The sequence below is a fragment of the Epinephelus lanceolatus genome, chromosome 10 (genome assembly GCF_041903045.1).
Source record: "Epinephelus lanceolatus isolate andai-2023 chromosome 10, ASM4190304v1, whole genome shotgun sequence".
Taxonomy (NCBI): Eukaryota; Metazoa; Chordata; class Actinopteri; order Perciformes; family Serranidae; genus Epinephelus; species Epinephelus lanceolatus.
The window spans coordinates 8,580,047-8,595,555 of NC_135743.1; the positions used below are offsets into that span (position 1 = coordinate 8,580,047).

The 15,509-nt window shown below is 41.0% G+C and overlaps 1 protein-coding gene across 2 annotated transcripts in view; it reads left to right on the top strand.

The window, feature by feature from the left end:
* Positions 1 to 15,509, top strand: part of rftn1b (raftlin, lipid raft linker 1b) — a 170,019-nt gene that overhangs the window by 68,618 nt on the left and 85,892 nt on the right. For both annotated transcript variants that reach the window (XM_033640549.2, XM_033640550.2), the window contains exon 3: positions 8,406 to 8,583. In XM_033640549.2, coding sequence (XP_033496440.1) covers positions 8,406 to 8,583 — 178 coding nt within the window. The remainder of the gene's footprint in view (positions 1 to 8,405; positions 8,584 to 15,509) is intronic.

Sequence of the window (15,509 nt, forward strand, 5' to 3'; positions counted from 1 at the left end):
GCTTTAAAATTAATTAAATTAATCAGCAGAGATGCGGGACTCGAGTCACATGACTTGACTCGAGTCAGACTTGTGTTGCAAATATGATGACTTGAGACTTGCTTGACTAACGTTGATAAAAGACTCGACTTGACCTTGACTTTGTATTAATGACTTGAGACTTGACTTTGACTTGAGACAGATGACTCGAAAGGACTTGGCTTTAATTCAGTATTAAAGGCACGCTAAGCACCGTTGGGCGTCACTTCTGTTTACGTTCAAAAATGTTATCAAACACAATCAGAGGTTGCGCTAGACTTTTTCGTCGCCGGTCATTTTGACTGACAGGGTCGTAAAAATCCGGTCATAATCTATTTTTACCGGTCATTTTAATTTTCGTTTTTAAATGATAATAAAGATATTCAAAGACATTTAGTTTTCATTCGTTCGTTTTTAATAAATCCAACAAGCAAGTTATAAAGTGTGCATTAATAAGGACATGAACGAAAAGATGAACAGACATCCACACACCCGTGCCGCGAGCGCTTCTGTCAAGCTGGATCGAGCAGATCGTACCAAACAGGAAGTCGGACACAGAAAAGACGAGAGAATCCGGCCAATTTTCAAAAAAAAACATAACAACAGCACGCACTGAGGAATGTGAGGGAATACCATGTTTATAATTTAAAATAACACAGCAGTGCATAATCGAACACATTTTTCAATACCCTAATCACTTCATTACAATTTTAATTTTGTGTCACCTTGCCTACAGACTACATAAATAAAATGGTCAGAACAATATGCCCTATTCATTCAGTGTTAATCCAACACGCTCAATACATGGACATGCAATGACAAATTGTCATTAACTTATTATGTTATAAAAAAACGATTAAAATATGGCCTTACCCATGTTTAAAATGACCTGTTATAGTGAAAAAACGAGTACTGACGGGAACAGACGAGCGGAGTCGATGTTTAACCGGCGTGGAGAGCGCAGGAGAAATGCGCTGCCTGTGTGGACGGTCAAGCGCCTGCGAGTATACTCGCAGGATTTCTGCAGCACTAACGCATCTGGTGTGTCCAAGCCGTTATGTTAACAACGCTACATGAAGCAGATGAATGACTTTTTCTCTGCAGTGTGAAAACGGCAGCCACTTAAACCACTGACTGTGCACTCCGCCGCCAAGTGGGCAGGGGTGGTAATTGCAACCGGTTAAAATGACCGACGGCCTTCAGATTTTCCGGTCATTGTTGTAAAAAAACGGTCAATGACCGAGAATATCCGGTTAACGCGGCCCCTGAACACAATGGAGCTAGCTTTCGCTGGTCTCGCACTGGCTGGTTGGTGCAGCCTGGACCCAAATGTTTTTGTTGCCATTTGAGGAGCCAGGGCTGCCTACAGAGACCGGACTTTTTCACACCATATTCAGAGGGCATGTAGCTAGTGGATCATGAGGAGATGTTTGCTGTCACTTGACTTGTGACTTGCTTGACCTGAGCAATGACTCGACTTGACTTGCTTGACTTATAGCAGGGACTTGACATGACTTGCTTGATTCACCACAACTAACTTGGGACTTGCTTGAGACTTGAAGGTAAAGACTTGAGACTTGCTTGTGACTTGTACATTTGTGACTTTCCCCCATGTCTGACTATCAGAATCGGCCAACATGCTTTTTCTTAATTTGCACAATGAATGAATATTGATGTTAATTCCACTACAGAAGACACTTGACAGGGCTCAACAATAAGGATTGCCCGATTGCCCGGGGCAAGTAAAACTCACGGTCGGGCATGTAAACTAACAACTCACTTGCCCGGGCAAGTTGCTAAAAATAGTAAAAGTTAATAACTAATTGATAAAATAAATGTATTTTAAAACGTGCTCTTCGGCTCTGATGCAGTGGTCTCTCTGCCTGAAGTCACAGGCACAGCTGTGTAACAATGTCCTGCCCACAGCCCCCATTGATATTATTTTGTGCGACGGACGCTTCATATAATAACATAACAATATACTATTTATGGTATTATGTCATCGTGTTATTTCTGTCTCTACATGGTCACGCGTTAACAATTCTCCTCTGCTCTCTGTATCACGCATGGAGGGCGCCACACACACAGGTGAGCACGCTAGAGCGGCTCGGGCCGCATTTTCCTGACCAAACCTGAGCCCGAGCCCAGTGCAGTTTGTCAGCTGACAAAGTTATTGTTATGGACACTGTGTAGCCTAAATAACCACCAACAGACTGCTGTTAAGCACAGACAAACACGCTGCTCGCACAGCAGCGTAGCACGGCACTCATGCTGAGCTTGTGTTGCGTTCAGGCATTGTCACGTAAATAACAACTTCCAGCACTTAAATAGGTCATAGCACAAAACAGCAGCATGTCATGTGACTTTTTACTTTATTATATTCAATAAAATTGTATGTTCCTAAATCTTGAGACACCTCATATGTAAGCTAGACAGACATTTCACCTGCTCATACTGTGCACACATGTACTGTATGTACTTAGTCCTAAAGAGCCTTTCCGGTGCCAGTAGATACATAGAAACATCCCAGCAGGCTGCTTTGCAAGCATACAAAAAAGTTTCACGCATGTGAAAATTATTTTTCATGCGTGTGCTTCACCTCCGCTGCTACAACTCCATCCTAGGGGAAACACTGCTGTGTGCGTTTTGTGCAACAGGCGGATGTGGTAGTCTACTGGTAGAGTAGAGAGAGAGCTAAGTAGCGCTGAAGTACAGTAGAGCAGGGCAGAGAGATGGAAGTAAAATATAATAAACCCGGTGTTAATACAGCAGAACTGGAGAGAGGGGTGAAAAATAAAGAGGTGAGCATGGCTCAAGTAGGGCGCAAAATTATAGACGGAGAATGACTGACATATTTTTCACTTTAAGCCCTGACACTGTCATTTTTGTGTAGGAATTAAGCTACAATACATGACATATGTTGTTTTAATTAATAAATACAGTGTGAATAAAGATTACATAACATAAAAATAACTGCAGTCTTTGTTGTTTGATAGCCGCTTAAATTAAACAATTTTTATAGGGCAAGTAAAAACTGACTTCGGGCAAGTAGATCTCTGATCAACTTGCCCGACCGGGCAAGTGAAAAAAAACCTTGGCGTTGAACCCTGCTTGATGATCATTAAACTTAGGTGGGGAAAAGAAATGGACATGTTGATCAGTATCAGTTATCGGACAAATAAGATGGGATATCGGCAAAAAAATCCAATATCATGCATCCCTTAAAGTGAAAGTACCTCACATTGTGTAAAATGTCCTCAAATATAGAAATAATGTTCCTCAATTATTGTAAAACTTCAATTAAAAGCCTGGTCCCAATTAAACGCCCAGTCCCTTTTACTAGCCCAGTGTTGCTACACATTTTGAAAATTAAGGCCTGTCTAAATTAGACGCTCAGTCTGGTTGCCAAGCAGTTCATTTTTAGAAGTTCTTTGGAGGTATAAAACCGGATTGTTGACTACACACTTGAGCTAACATTAGTTGGCTGTTTACATCACACATACAAATGTTTCATCTTTTGTCAATGTGGAGATGCTACACATCGTTAGCTCTGTTCATTTCATTTTACTGAAACGATGAGCACCAGAGAAGACTGTAATTCATTCAGATTTACTGGCATTAAGAAAAAACAAGGGGTGACTCCCTTCCTCTGAAGCTGTCATAAAGTCAGAATATGTGTCCATTCCTCAATTACCCGTTAAGTTATTCATGTTTCTTTAGTCCGTAAGGGTCTACCAATCAAAAGACGCGGTGCGCCGGGTGCCGTGATGCAAGTGTTGTTATATGACACATAATTGATATGTTAGTAATATTCATACTGGTTTCAATAAAAAAAATATATATTTCCCATCTTTGCTGAGCAACAGTTTTGCGTGAAAGGAATTAAAGGCCTGTCCCATATAGACGCCAGTTCCTTATGTAAGCTTGTTGAGTTTAGTGATTTAAGCAAATGGTAGCCGGGGCTACGAATTGAATTTTTAAGACTGAGAGAGAACATTGTTGAATCCTGGAACTCAGTAGGGACTAACAAAATTAAATCAAATCTTAGATATAAACAAAAATAAGAGAAATTTGTTTGTGTAACACTTCCTGCATGAGGCCAATTATGGACTCAACCTGAGTCAGTGAGCATGAAATATTTTCTGTCTTATGTTGGTTTCCTGTCGTCTCGGCTTGTAAGTAATGTGCATATAATTATGCATCGAAAACAACAAATTCAAATTATATTTTGTCACATCCACAATCATACCAACATATGTGATAAAACGCTTTGATGGCTTCTTTGATAAATAATGTATGAAATGCCACTGTGAATGTAAAGACATGCAGAACAGCAGAGAGTGGGAGAGCATGTATGATAATTACATATTACGTATGTGCAGAACGACAGGTCCATGTTTAACTATCACAGCAACACAGGAGCTTGTTTGCACCAGCCAAATGTAATAAATGACAGACGTTATGCAGAGCTGTGTTACACACATTAACAAGACTCTAACATCAGCACTGGGTGTGTGTGAGAGCGTGCTGTTTGGTGTCAGGAGTTTAAATGTGGGATGACTGCCTGACCTGAATTTGGCTCCGTTGCCCTCGTGTTTGCACCGTGGGAAATATAACCGTACTGATTGTTTGTATGGTGTGAACACAAACCTTTTCAAATAACTTAGAATTTATTTATACGGTGCAGTGATATTAAAGTTTCACAGATTTCGGAGGCATATCCAGAATCAGAATTTTGAGTAATGTGTACCCAAAGACACCTCATCCTGGCCTACTCTGCTATTATCTGAAAGTCTTGTTAGCATCTCTGACTCTACCTGAGACCAAACACACAAAGAACCAGCTGGCATCGTCTCCCCAGTCTGCTCCACCCACACTGGCCCCCTCTCTGACCTGGCATTGAACTTCTGTACCTTGACTTTTCCCATGGATCTGAACGTTTCGTTCTGTATAGTCTCATTGACTCTAATTAACCATAGCCGCATTTCCCACGTCTTGTGACAGCTCGTACAGACAACCAGACCTCCGCTCACTCCCCTCCCTCCTCTCCTCTCCCTGGTCTCTCGTTTTGCATCCAGCTCTTTGTGTTGGCGCTCTCCCACGCGCCCCAGCTGTTTGGCCTGCAGTAAATGTCGCCTTGTACAGCGCGCTGCTGGGATCCCAGCCGTCATGCATCTGGGGCCAAGCGCCGTCGCGATCGTGGTCTCTCTAACTTTCCCTCTCTTCCTCTCTGTTTTGACCTCCCTTCCTCTATCTTTCCTGCCCATCCTCCTCTCCTTCCCGCTATCAAGCTCTCCATTTTCTAATCTAATTGCACCCGTTCCTGAACCTGAACCACTCTGCCTTCCCGCACTCATTACCATACATCCTGATTGGCTGATGTTGCCTGACAGAAGCTGCGTGTGGCTTGTTGTAACACAGCTGGTTGCTCCCTGAAACAGGCCATCACCAGCGGCTGTCTGCTGCGGGTTTTCATCCCTTAGGGAGGTGTGAGGAGGCGGCCGGGAGAAAATAATGCTGAGAAAGAGCTTTGCGCAGCAACTCGTCCCTAACTTTCTTTTTTTTTTTAACAGCTGGCCACTCGCTGATTGCACCTCATTAATGTCAGGCCCCTGTCCGCTGTATTTGGACAGTTAAGTTGAGCTGAGAGGGAGTCAAAGTAAGTGTCAGAATATAGAGAGCTGCCGTGATACAGAGCCTAAGCAATCAGCTCTGATTGGATTTTGAGCCACTCTTATTAACTCCCAGATTGAGAGGATGGAGCGAAAAGCGTGATGCTAATTGCCAAAACAAACCGGGAATGACTCTAAAATCAGTGTTGGTATCTGAATTGCAAATCTTCACGTGTGTTTGTTTTTTTTGTTGTTTTTTGTTTCTTTTCTTGTAAAGCAGCTTTTCTTCTCTTCATCTCTGTCGTGCAGCTGGGTATTATTGAAAAAGCATGTGTAGAGTCAGAGTCTATCTATACCGGAACCTTTCTACAATGATAAAGACCTCACACATAATTTAAACGGAGGAAATCAAAAAGAGGCTAACTGCTTTGAAAAAGGACTGTCATTTACATAATTAGTGTGACAGAAATAGTCTAGATACTAAGAACTGCAGGGGAACATCTTCCCCGCATGCTTTCCTTTCATCAGTTTGCTTTAGAGTCACCTGAAACTGTATGCACTGGATATTTCTTGCTGGGCCGCATGAAGACTGAACAACTAAATCGGTGCTAAATGGTTCTCACTAATGTTTTTTTATACACTGTAAATGTCACATTTCTGGTGCAACAGGGAAGAAAAACAAATTCAGATGCTGGCAGAAGAGAATTAAAGAGCCTTCACAAGAGGCTATGGTGGAGAAAAACAAGAAGACAGGAGATTGGCCAGTACATATGTACATATATAAAAGAAAATATATAAAATAAGTAGGACCTGCAGGCTATCTTTCTTGATAAAATGTAATCTCAGTATTCTACATAATGAGTTGAGGTTAAAGCACATATTATTCCTGTAGCTCTTGAATCTTGTTTGTTTGTTTTTTATCTATGTGATTTGTGTAAATGTATTTGCTTTTGGGATGAATTGTAAATTATCTTTTGAAAAATGTTTTTGAAGAATGCGACAGAAAAAACATTGAAAAAGAAAAGTGAAATAACTGTGATGATTTGTCACGTGACCCCATGCATATCAAGCACACCTGTGAGCGCTCATGTGAATTTGTTGAGCAAACCTGAAGAAGCCACCGGCAAAATGTGTTGTTCGCTCTCAATAACATCACAGTGATTCAGTTTATGATTTTATCTGAGGCTGACCAGCACCTGATCCTTGAGGCTGGCTGTGCAGAGTGAATTCTGTTTACATATATAAATATGTTGGAAGAAGGGATAGGTGTGAGACAAAATGGGGGCAGGTGTGCAGAGAGGAGCAGGATCAGGTGATTGGCAAATGATGGGAAAGTCTGAGGGCATCAGGTGGACAAGTGGGGAATGACAAAGTCTGGAAAGGGGAGGCAAGCAGACAGGGCAACAGACATCATGACAGTAAATGTCCATTTAAATACTTAATTTGCTGGTTGAAAGTGATTCATACTGCAGGAAGTTCAACTTTAAATGAAATTGTCTTTTTCCTGAAAACCTTTTTATCCATTACAACAAATGTGAGTGCTTTGCAGATACAGAATGCAAGAGACTGTTAACTTTCTCCAAAATGTTCAACACACAGCTGTTTGCCCTCATACCCCTTTTCTACTAAATAAGCTCTGGCACCTAAACTGGTTGCGTTCAGGATTCTTGGTACCTTGGTGTTATTTAACGGTGCTTTCAGACCTAGAGTTGTCTTGCTTTGGTCCGAATCAGGAACTAATTTTGTTGCATAATTGCCTAGAGTTGGTTCGTGTTCTTGCAGCAGCATTTACAAGAGGACCAGATCAAATGCCTTGTGTGAGAAAGCTGCTCTTGATTGGTCAGAATTTCCATGTGGGAAAAATCCAGGAAGTAAAGCAAACGTTGAAGAAGAGTACACTTGCAAGATAAATGTGACACTTTCTAATGTCACAATGGAGGGACAACTACGCAGGTTGATTTTAGCGCTGCTCATCGTGGACTATATTGCTGTCATTGTTCATTTTAGTCAAACCATACAGTTTGAAAACGAGGCGCGGCTCCAACTAGAAAACAATGTTTTGATGCATTGGATGTGCTGAATGTGCATATTAAGGCAGTACAGGAGGAGGTGCACATTAATAATCCTCCAGGACTGTAACATGCTCATGTTTAACCCAAACAATGTGTCATGTGACTGCAGTTGGTTCACATCCAGGTCGGAACACCTTCTCACCACAAACGAACCGCACCAGAGTTCATTTGTAACCAGACCGAGACTACCTCTTCAAGAAAGTGTCAGTTCGGTTGTTTTGGTGTGTTCACACCTGAGTGTGATTGCTGTGTTCACACCTGCCCAAACGAATCGCACTGAGGGGGCAAACAAACATGAGTTCAACTGAACCAAACCAAACAGGGCAGGTGTGAAAGCACCCTAAGGAACCAGCCCACGTTTTAGGCTGAACCATTGTAATCAAGGATGTGTCATCAATGGAGGGTGTTGCACAACACGTTATTAGTATCAAAATGGTGGATCACATTGATTTCCTGCAAGCTTTTGGTCTGTTATTACAGATAACAGTAGAAGATGTAAAGGTTGTAGAATATGACATGCCCACTGAGTCATTATGGTTCACACTATAAGTCAAGAAAAACCTGCTGTTTCTTGGTTCCAGCTGAAAGCCAGTTTTTCGGGTTGTAGAAATGCTCCGCCAAAATAAATCCCACAAAGTTTTCGTCATTTTATAAACAGTTTGTTTTTGTCTCACACATTCTTTCCTTCTCTTGTGTCCCTCAGGTGGGACGTCCACACTGCGTCTCTCATCAGTGCGGGAGCTGCCCGGCCAGCTGCAGGAGCTCTACCAGCAAGGCTTTGTTCTGGCATCTGTTCACCCGTTCATCCACCCCTGTGGTCCAGAGTCCAACAGCCCGCAGCACCAGCTCTACCGGGCCATACTGGTCCGACTCAGTGACGGGTAAGAGACACATCTGAGTGATTTTTGACCATCAAAGTCCCAGTGAAACGGGAGTTGGAGCGTCTCTAGCTCTAGCTTCTGTACTGTGAGGTATTTCCCAATAAAAGGGTATATTTGATTGGTGTACAGTTTCAACGGTGATTTAAACCAAATCCTTCACATTTGATTGGACTGCTTACCCCACCCAAAATATATAGTTTAATAATTAAATTAATATCAAAAATGACGATAATAAAAAAAAAAAAAATTTAGATGATAATATCTAAATGACGACTACTGGTTGACTAAGAAAATTCTTAGTCAGGGCAGTCCTAGAAGTTGGATGGTACTAGCTTACATAAGCACATGTGATATTTTGTTTTACAGGACGAAAACTTGATTGAATTTTGATGTAAAAATAACAGGAAATTGATTTTTTTTTTTTCCCAGCATGCATTATCATATAGCTGCATTAAATGCCCGGGGTTGTGATCTAAAAGGGTAAAAAAAAGGCATTTTTCATTTCATCTCTACTTTGAATGTGTAATTATCTGACACAGGATTGAGGGTCAAAGGGTCAAAACATTAGTGTCCATAAAGTCTAAGCTAATGCAAACTCCCATGGAAACATCCACCTACAGTTTCTGTAGGCAATTTAGCCATTAAAGGTCTGCAGTGAAATAATGTATGTAAGAGTATTATTAGTATGGAATTTACATTACGTTGTCTGCAGGAAGATCAAGGCCATATACAGTATAATTGTGTGTACTGGTAGTTAAACTGTTTTTGTCTTTTACAGAAAAATACTTGAAATTGTTATTTTTTTTTTTTTTAGAAAACTAAAAGTGAAATGTAATAAATGAATACAAGCACTACTTTTCCAAGTCCACAAATTAACACACAGATGTCCTTTTGCAATAATAAGCGCCAGTGTCATAGGTGAGGGAAGAAGCTGGGATGATTCAAGGGAAAGGGGCCCGATTAGAATAAATGTATTTCATACAACAAAGGCAGGGGGACTGGCCCTGAGGAAATCATCTTTCAGGGGCCTCAGCCTTCTTAGCTGCACCCCTGAGGATAAGACCTCTGTTATTCCAAAATAATGCAGCCATTATAGTCACTTAAGAAAATATGTTGCGAGTGCTAATGCACCTTAATTGGCGTCATTATGCAGAAAAACACTTGATGGGATCCAGATTTGCTTCATCTTCATGTGTTAAGTGGAACAAAAATGGCATGCTGGCTAGTTATGATTTATGTAATGGTTATTCATGTTTATAACTACTGTTTTATGCTTTAGAAATTATTTTTTTTTATCTCAGTATTGTGGGATACATGCGAGCAGAGATGTCCATAATGGCTACCACCTGTTAAAAAAACAGTTGAGGTTCATGTTGTATTTCTTATCAGTCATGCAACCTTTCGGTGGTGCTTCAGTATCTACACCAGAGCATCACAACATCTGTTTGTGTCACAGCAAGCTGTCATGTGGGCAGCTGTATTTGGACCTGAGTCAGCAATAATCTCAATCCTCCATCTCCAGCCCTTTCAATGCCCCAGCCAAAAAAACGGCTGCATGGCCCAAAGTCACCGCCGCCCCCTACATCTGCCCTGCAGCTCTATGCCCAAGCCCCTCTGTCCTGGGAAATATGGGGGTGGGCGCATGTTACGGTCAGGGCAGGACGCCAGGGAGCAGCTCCAAGGGTGGTTGAAGGGCATGTAAGGGGGGGTTGGACGGAGGAGGGTGGAGGTGGCTTTTTGCCTGGTCAGAATCCTCAAAAAAAAAGACTTTCTCTAGACTTCAGCATAAAAACGGCTGTAGCTTTTGGGAAATTCATCCTCAGCTGTGAGTGGGTCTGACAGCCCCAGGGGTCATGAAACCTGATCAGCTGATTCAGGACCACGTACTGTAAAGTCAGTCCAAGTGAAAACATGACAATCAAAAAGACTGAAGCTGTGATGGGAAGTTTTTTTCTTGTATTTTTCTCCCTGGCAGCAGTTACATGCAGACAGGCGGAGCCCAGCAGCTGAAGCCCCAGTGGCTGCTCTGTCTGGCTCTGAAGTCCAGCAAACATCCAGGCCTGTTTACCAAAACACTGTTTCCTGGCTGCAGGGCATGGATGTGTGTGAGGGTGTGTGTCTGCTGTGTGAGTGTGTCTTGCCCCTTTTTGAAGAGGTTAGAGATCCAGCACTTAAACCTTCTTCTTTGGAGGGTTTTAGGAGCTTTAGATATGAACTTTAGTTGCGTTTACATTTGTCTTTGTGCACATATTGTGTCAGCCAGCTTGGCAAAAGAAAATGTTTGCCGGACGTTTCTGCAAACCACACATACGTCGCATGTGTATGTTATATATGTGTCAATGTTTCTAAAGGGATGTAGTGTATGAGCTGACTTTATCATCACTAGGTGGAGGGGATGATGGATGGTGTGGCATCTAGGTGAGGTGCCTGACAAGCTGCAGACCACTGTTTGAGTCAAAGAAACAAGAAAACAAGTTGTTTTTAGCAAGAATTTCACCACATCCTCCAGCGACTTTTTAGCCCCCTAATATAGTTGTTTTATACTGAGACTTATCTGTGTTTCCAGCCAGGACAGCGCCACAAAAACGGTAGTTTTTTTTACCTAGACATCACTGGATTTCTTGCCAGGATTATGTCATATGAAGTGTTTTGTTTTCTTGTATTCATAGACATCACTGCATTTCCATCTGAGATAGTGCCATGAAAAGCAGTTGTTTTCTACCTAGACATTGCTGTTTCCAGCTGGGCTACTGCCATAGTGCCACAAAAAGCATTTGTTTTTTTACCTAGATAGCACAAGGCTTCTTGCCGGGATAGTGCCATGACAATGGTTTTTGTTTTTGCTTTTTTATTTACCTAGACATCACTGCGTTTCAGACAGTATCACAAAGAGCAGTTGTTTTTTGCTGAGACATCACAACATTTTCTGCTGGTAAAGTGCCATGAACAGCTGTTGCTTTTAACATATACATTACTGCCTTTCCAGCCAAAAGAACCAGGAAAACTTTTTTTTTTTTTTTTTTTTCAAACAAAGACATCGCGGCATGTTCTGCTGTCACTGTGCCACAAAAAGCAGCTGTTTTTTTACACAGACATTACTGCATTTCCTGCAGGGATAGTGCCACGAAAAGTGGTTGTTTTCTTTACCTGGACATTGCTACATTTCCAGCCAGGATAGTGCCAAAGTGCCACAAAAAACATTTGTTTTTTACTGAGACATCGCTGTGTTTCCTGCTTGGGATATTGCCACAAAAAGGGGTGGTTCTTTTTACCTAGACATCACTGGGCTTCTTGCAAGAACAGTGCCATGAAAAGCATTTTTTTTCTTACTTTAACTAGACATTGCTACATTTCCAGCCAAGATTGCCACGACAAAGCTGTTGTTTTTAACATAAACATCACTGCATTTCCAGCTGGGATAGTGCAGCAACAAGCGGTTGTCTTTTTTACTTACACATTGCTGCATATTCTGCTGGGATATTGCCACAAAAGGGGGGTATTCTTTACTGAGACATTGCTTTGTTTCCAGCTGAGATAGTTCTATGAAAAGCAGTTATTTTAACCTCGACATCGCTGTGTTTGCAGCTCGGATACTGCTACAAAAAGCAGTTGTTTTTTCCTGACACATCTCTGTATTTCCTGCGAGAATCGCGCTGCAAAAAGTGGTCGTTTTTTACTGAAACGTTGTGTTTCTGGATGGGATACTGCCACAAAGAGCAGCTGTTTTCACAGAGACATCACTGCATTTCCGGCGTGGATTGTGCCACCATAAGTGGGCATTTTAAGCCAAAACATGATGTTTTTTTTGTGCCAAAACCTAACTACATGTTAACCACAGCGTTGTAGAAATATAATGTTTTAATGTGTATGCTACATAATAACATTTAAATGTAAGATATCTGTGGTTTGCAGGAACGTACAATGCCAACATTTATTCTGAGCATCGAGCTGAGTGTGTAGCTTTATGTGAATATGTGACATTGTTCAGGATAAATCTTCTTACTGTCTGCTGTTCCCGAGCAGAATCCACCACACATTTCTCACGGCTTAAAACACTTTTCTGAACACTGACAAACCATTTCTGTAATTTCTTCACTGCTGCGCATAAACACAACGCTGCTGCCCTAATCTACATTGACATTTCAGTCATTTAGCTAACGCTCTCACCCACAGCGACAGTACAATAACTGCAGAAAACCAATACCCGATATTACAAGCAACCAAGAGTAAGGAGTGTAATAATCAGAGCTGCTGTGCCCTGACAGTTCTGCTGCAACCACAGACTGATCATGTAAGAAAAATGAAACACAGGACATAAAATAAAAACTAAAGAGAGGCTCACTGTGCGAAGCTTTTGTTGTTGTTTTCAGAAAAATTAATGAATAGAGGATCAGGGATGCGAATCAGGAGGGAGACAGAGGATGACCGGGGGGAATTTGCTGAAAAGATGAATTTAAGATTAAATAAGAAGAAACTTGGTTGATTCTCATGGGAGAGCTAAGTTGTAAAAGGAAATATAAGGATTCAATGAAGAAGAATAAAACTATAATACCAAGTAAGCAATAAACAGAAACACAAGATAAGAGCAGTAAAAATAATACGATCAAAAAGGAATACATTAAAAGGGAAGCAATTAATTGCTTTGTGCAAGTGTATGCTGATGATAATTTAAATACTTAAGTGTGGTGTGAGCGTTCAGAAATTGTGTCCTGAGGAAAAACTGTTTTCATGTCAGTTAGTGCCAACTGTCTAACACGCCTCCCTGTTTCCCCTCATCCCTGCTGGTGTTTGTTGGAGATATCAGGGAGAAAACATTTGTTGCTTTTTCTTGTTGTACAGTACGAGCTGCAACCTCCACAGTGAGAGATAATTCATCACAGCAAACATGACAACTTCATTTGGGTTTGTCAAATTTTCTGTTTTATCATTATTTACTGTAATTTTGCGAGAGTTGTGCGGCACAGAGTGTTAGGATACGCCTCGCTTACTGTCAATCACCTGACAGCCGCAGGGAGAAACGGAAGTCTCTGACAGGACAAAAAACCTTTTTAAAAACTTGCTGTTGCCGTGGTACAATCCTCACATCCAGGTCTTCTTATCTGTGGCATCTTTATTCATCACGACTGTTCATTTCAAGATGAAGTTTTTAATTAAAACGGTACATATTCAAAGAGTGTCACTAAGCAGTCATGTTTCCATTACATCAAGTCCTTAAACCTTAATAAGAAAAAAGGCTTCTTGTCAGTTAATTACAAAATGTACTGAAGTTTACTGTGATTACAAAAATGCTTGACTGTTTTCTGATCTGTCACTTCTATGGCTGAAGTCTGGTTAAGTTTAGGCAACTAAAATTGCTTGGTTTAGGTTAGGGGAAGGGTAATCATGGTTCAAGAAACAGATTGGCTGTTGGAGGGAGACTGGTCCAAAGTCAAACACTTACACCTGTATTCAAAACTATTCCTCATTAAAATTGGGGGGAAAATATGGCACAAGAATTATTTGAACAAGACTATGTCAAAACCTTGTGTATGGCTTGACCATATATGAAACTCCAGGGGGCTTTTATTTTTAAAATGTGGCTTTTAATTTGAAACCAGAAGTCAGAGCGTTCACTCATTGTGGGTTCCAATACCAACACTACCATACTATATAGTATGCCAGAAAAATATTTAGTATGTCCCAGTACATACTGTGTCAAATGCAGTATACCAAACATACCAGGATGTTCTACTACATCTGATCTGATTTTGCAGTGTGCAAGCCAGCATGCTTTTCTGGCTATGCTGACCCACAATCCTCTGCACAGTGGACGATACGTCACATCAACTGAGCCGCAAACAGAAGTAGCAATGACGAAGATAGCGCATACAAGTAACTGATGGCCAGTTGAACAGTAATAACTGGAATATTGATGTTTAAGTGAACAAAATAATCATAAATATTACAAACAACAAAAGGACATAACTATAGAAATAATGACAGAGTGGTGCGGATGTAATTTCACTGTCGCAAATATATGTTTGAATCTACAATCTGTGCAGTTGTAACTTTAAAGTTAAACTACACACATTACAAAGTAACAACAGTGGATCTCTCTGGGTTGATCTACGTCTCTGGCAGGCCCCTGAATCGCATCGAATTGAAATTGTATCTTGGCAGACTTTGTGATATCTGCAAATATTGTAAAGCTGTCCAAAGAATTGATATAATGTCGTATCGTGATGAAACTGGTGATTTACACCCCTAAAATTGACCCAGATTTAAGGCTATAAACGAACAACTCCTCCAACCCATACAACCACATAAGTCGTTTGTTCCTATCTTAGAAATTGATCGACAAGCGCCACAACTGGGGTCATACCAAAACGTCAGAATAGGTCATATATGACCGTTAATGGTCGCAGTTTTAAAGATATGGTTAATGTTGTGAAACTGTCTCAGCTGCACCAAAACTATGAGTTGGGATAAAATGAATATGTTTGTTACTAATGTAATGTAATGTGAAATATTAAACTTGACTTTGGGTTTGACGCAGGACACAATGAGCAGTCTCCTGTGTTTACTGACCCATCCATCCACCCTGACCTGCCCCCTACACAGACTCTTTGTGAGTGAGAGCTATGAGCTCATTATGACTTCAGCCTGTCTATTTATTATATTTGCTTTTTTTCTGCTGTATACTTATTATATTGCTCTGTGTTTTCTACTGAGCCTCATTTATTATATGCTTTGTGTTTTTGTTTTTGCATTATCCTCTGTCTGCTATAATGATGCAAATTTCCCTGCTGTGGAACTAATAAAGGATTATCTTATCTTTATAATACATCACCCGACTTCCTCCTTCACTCCCGCCATAATTACCAGGCTTCTACAGGTCACGGCCTAACAATAACATAAATATGGTTCGTAATAAGCTGCTTGTACAA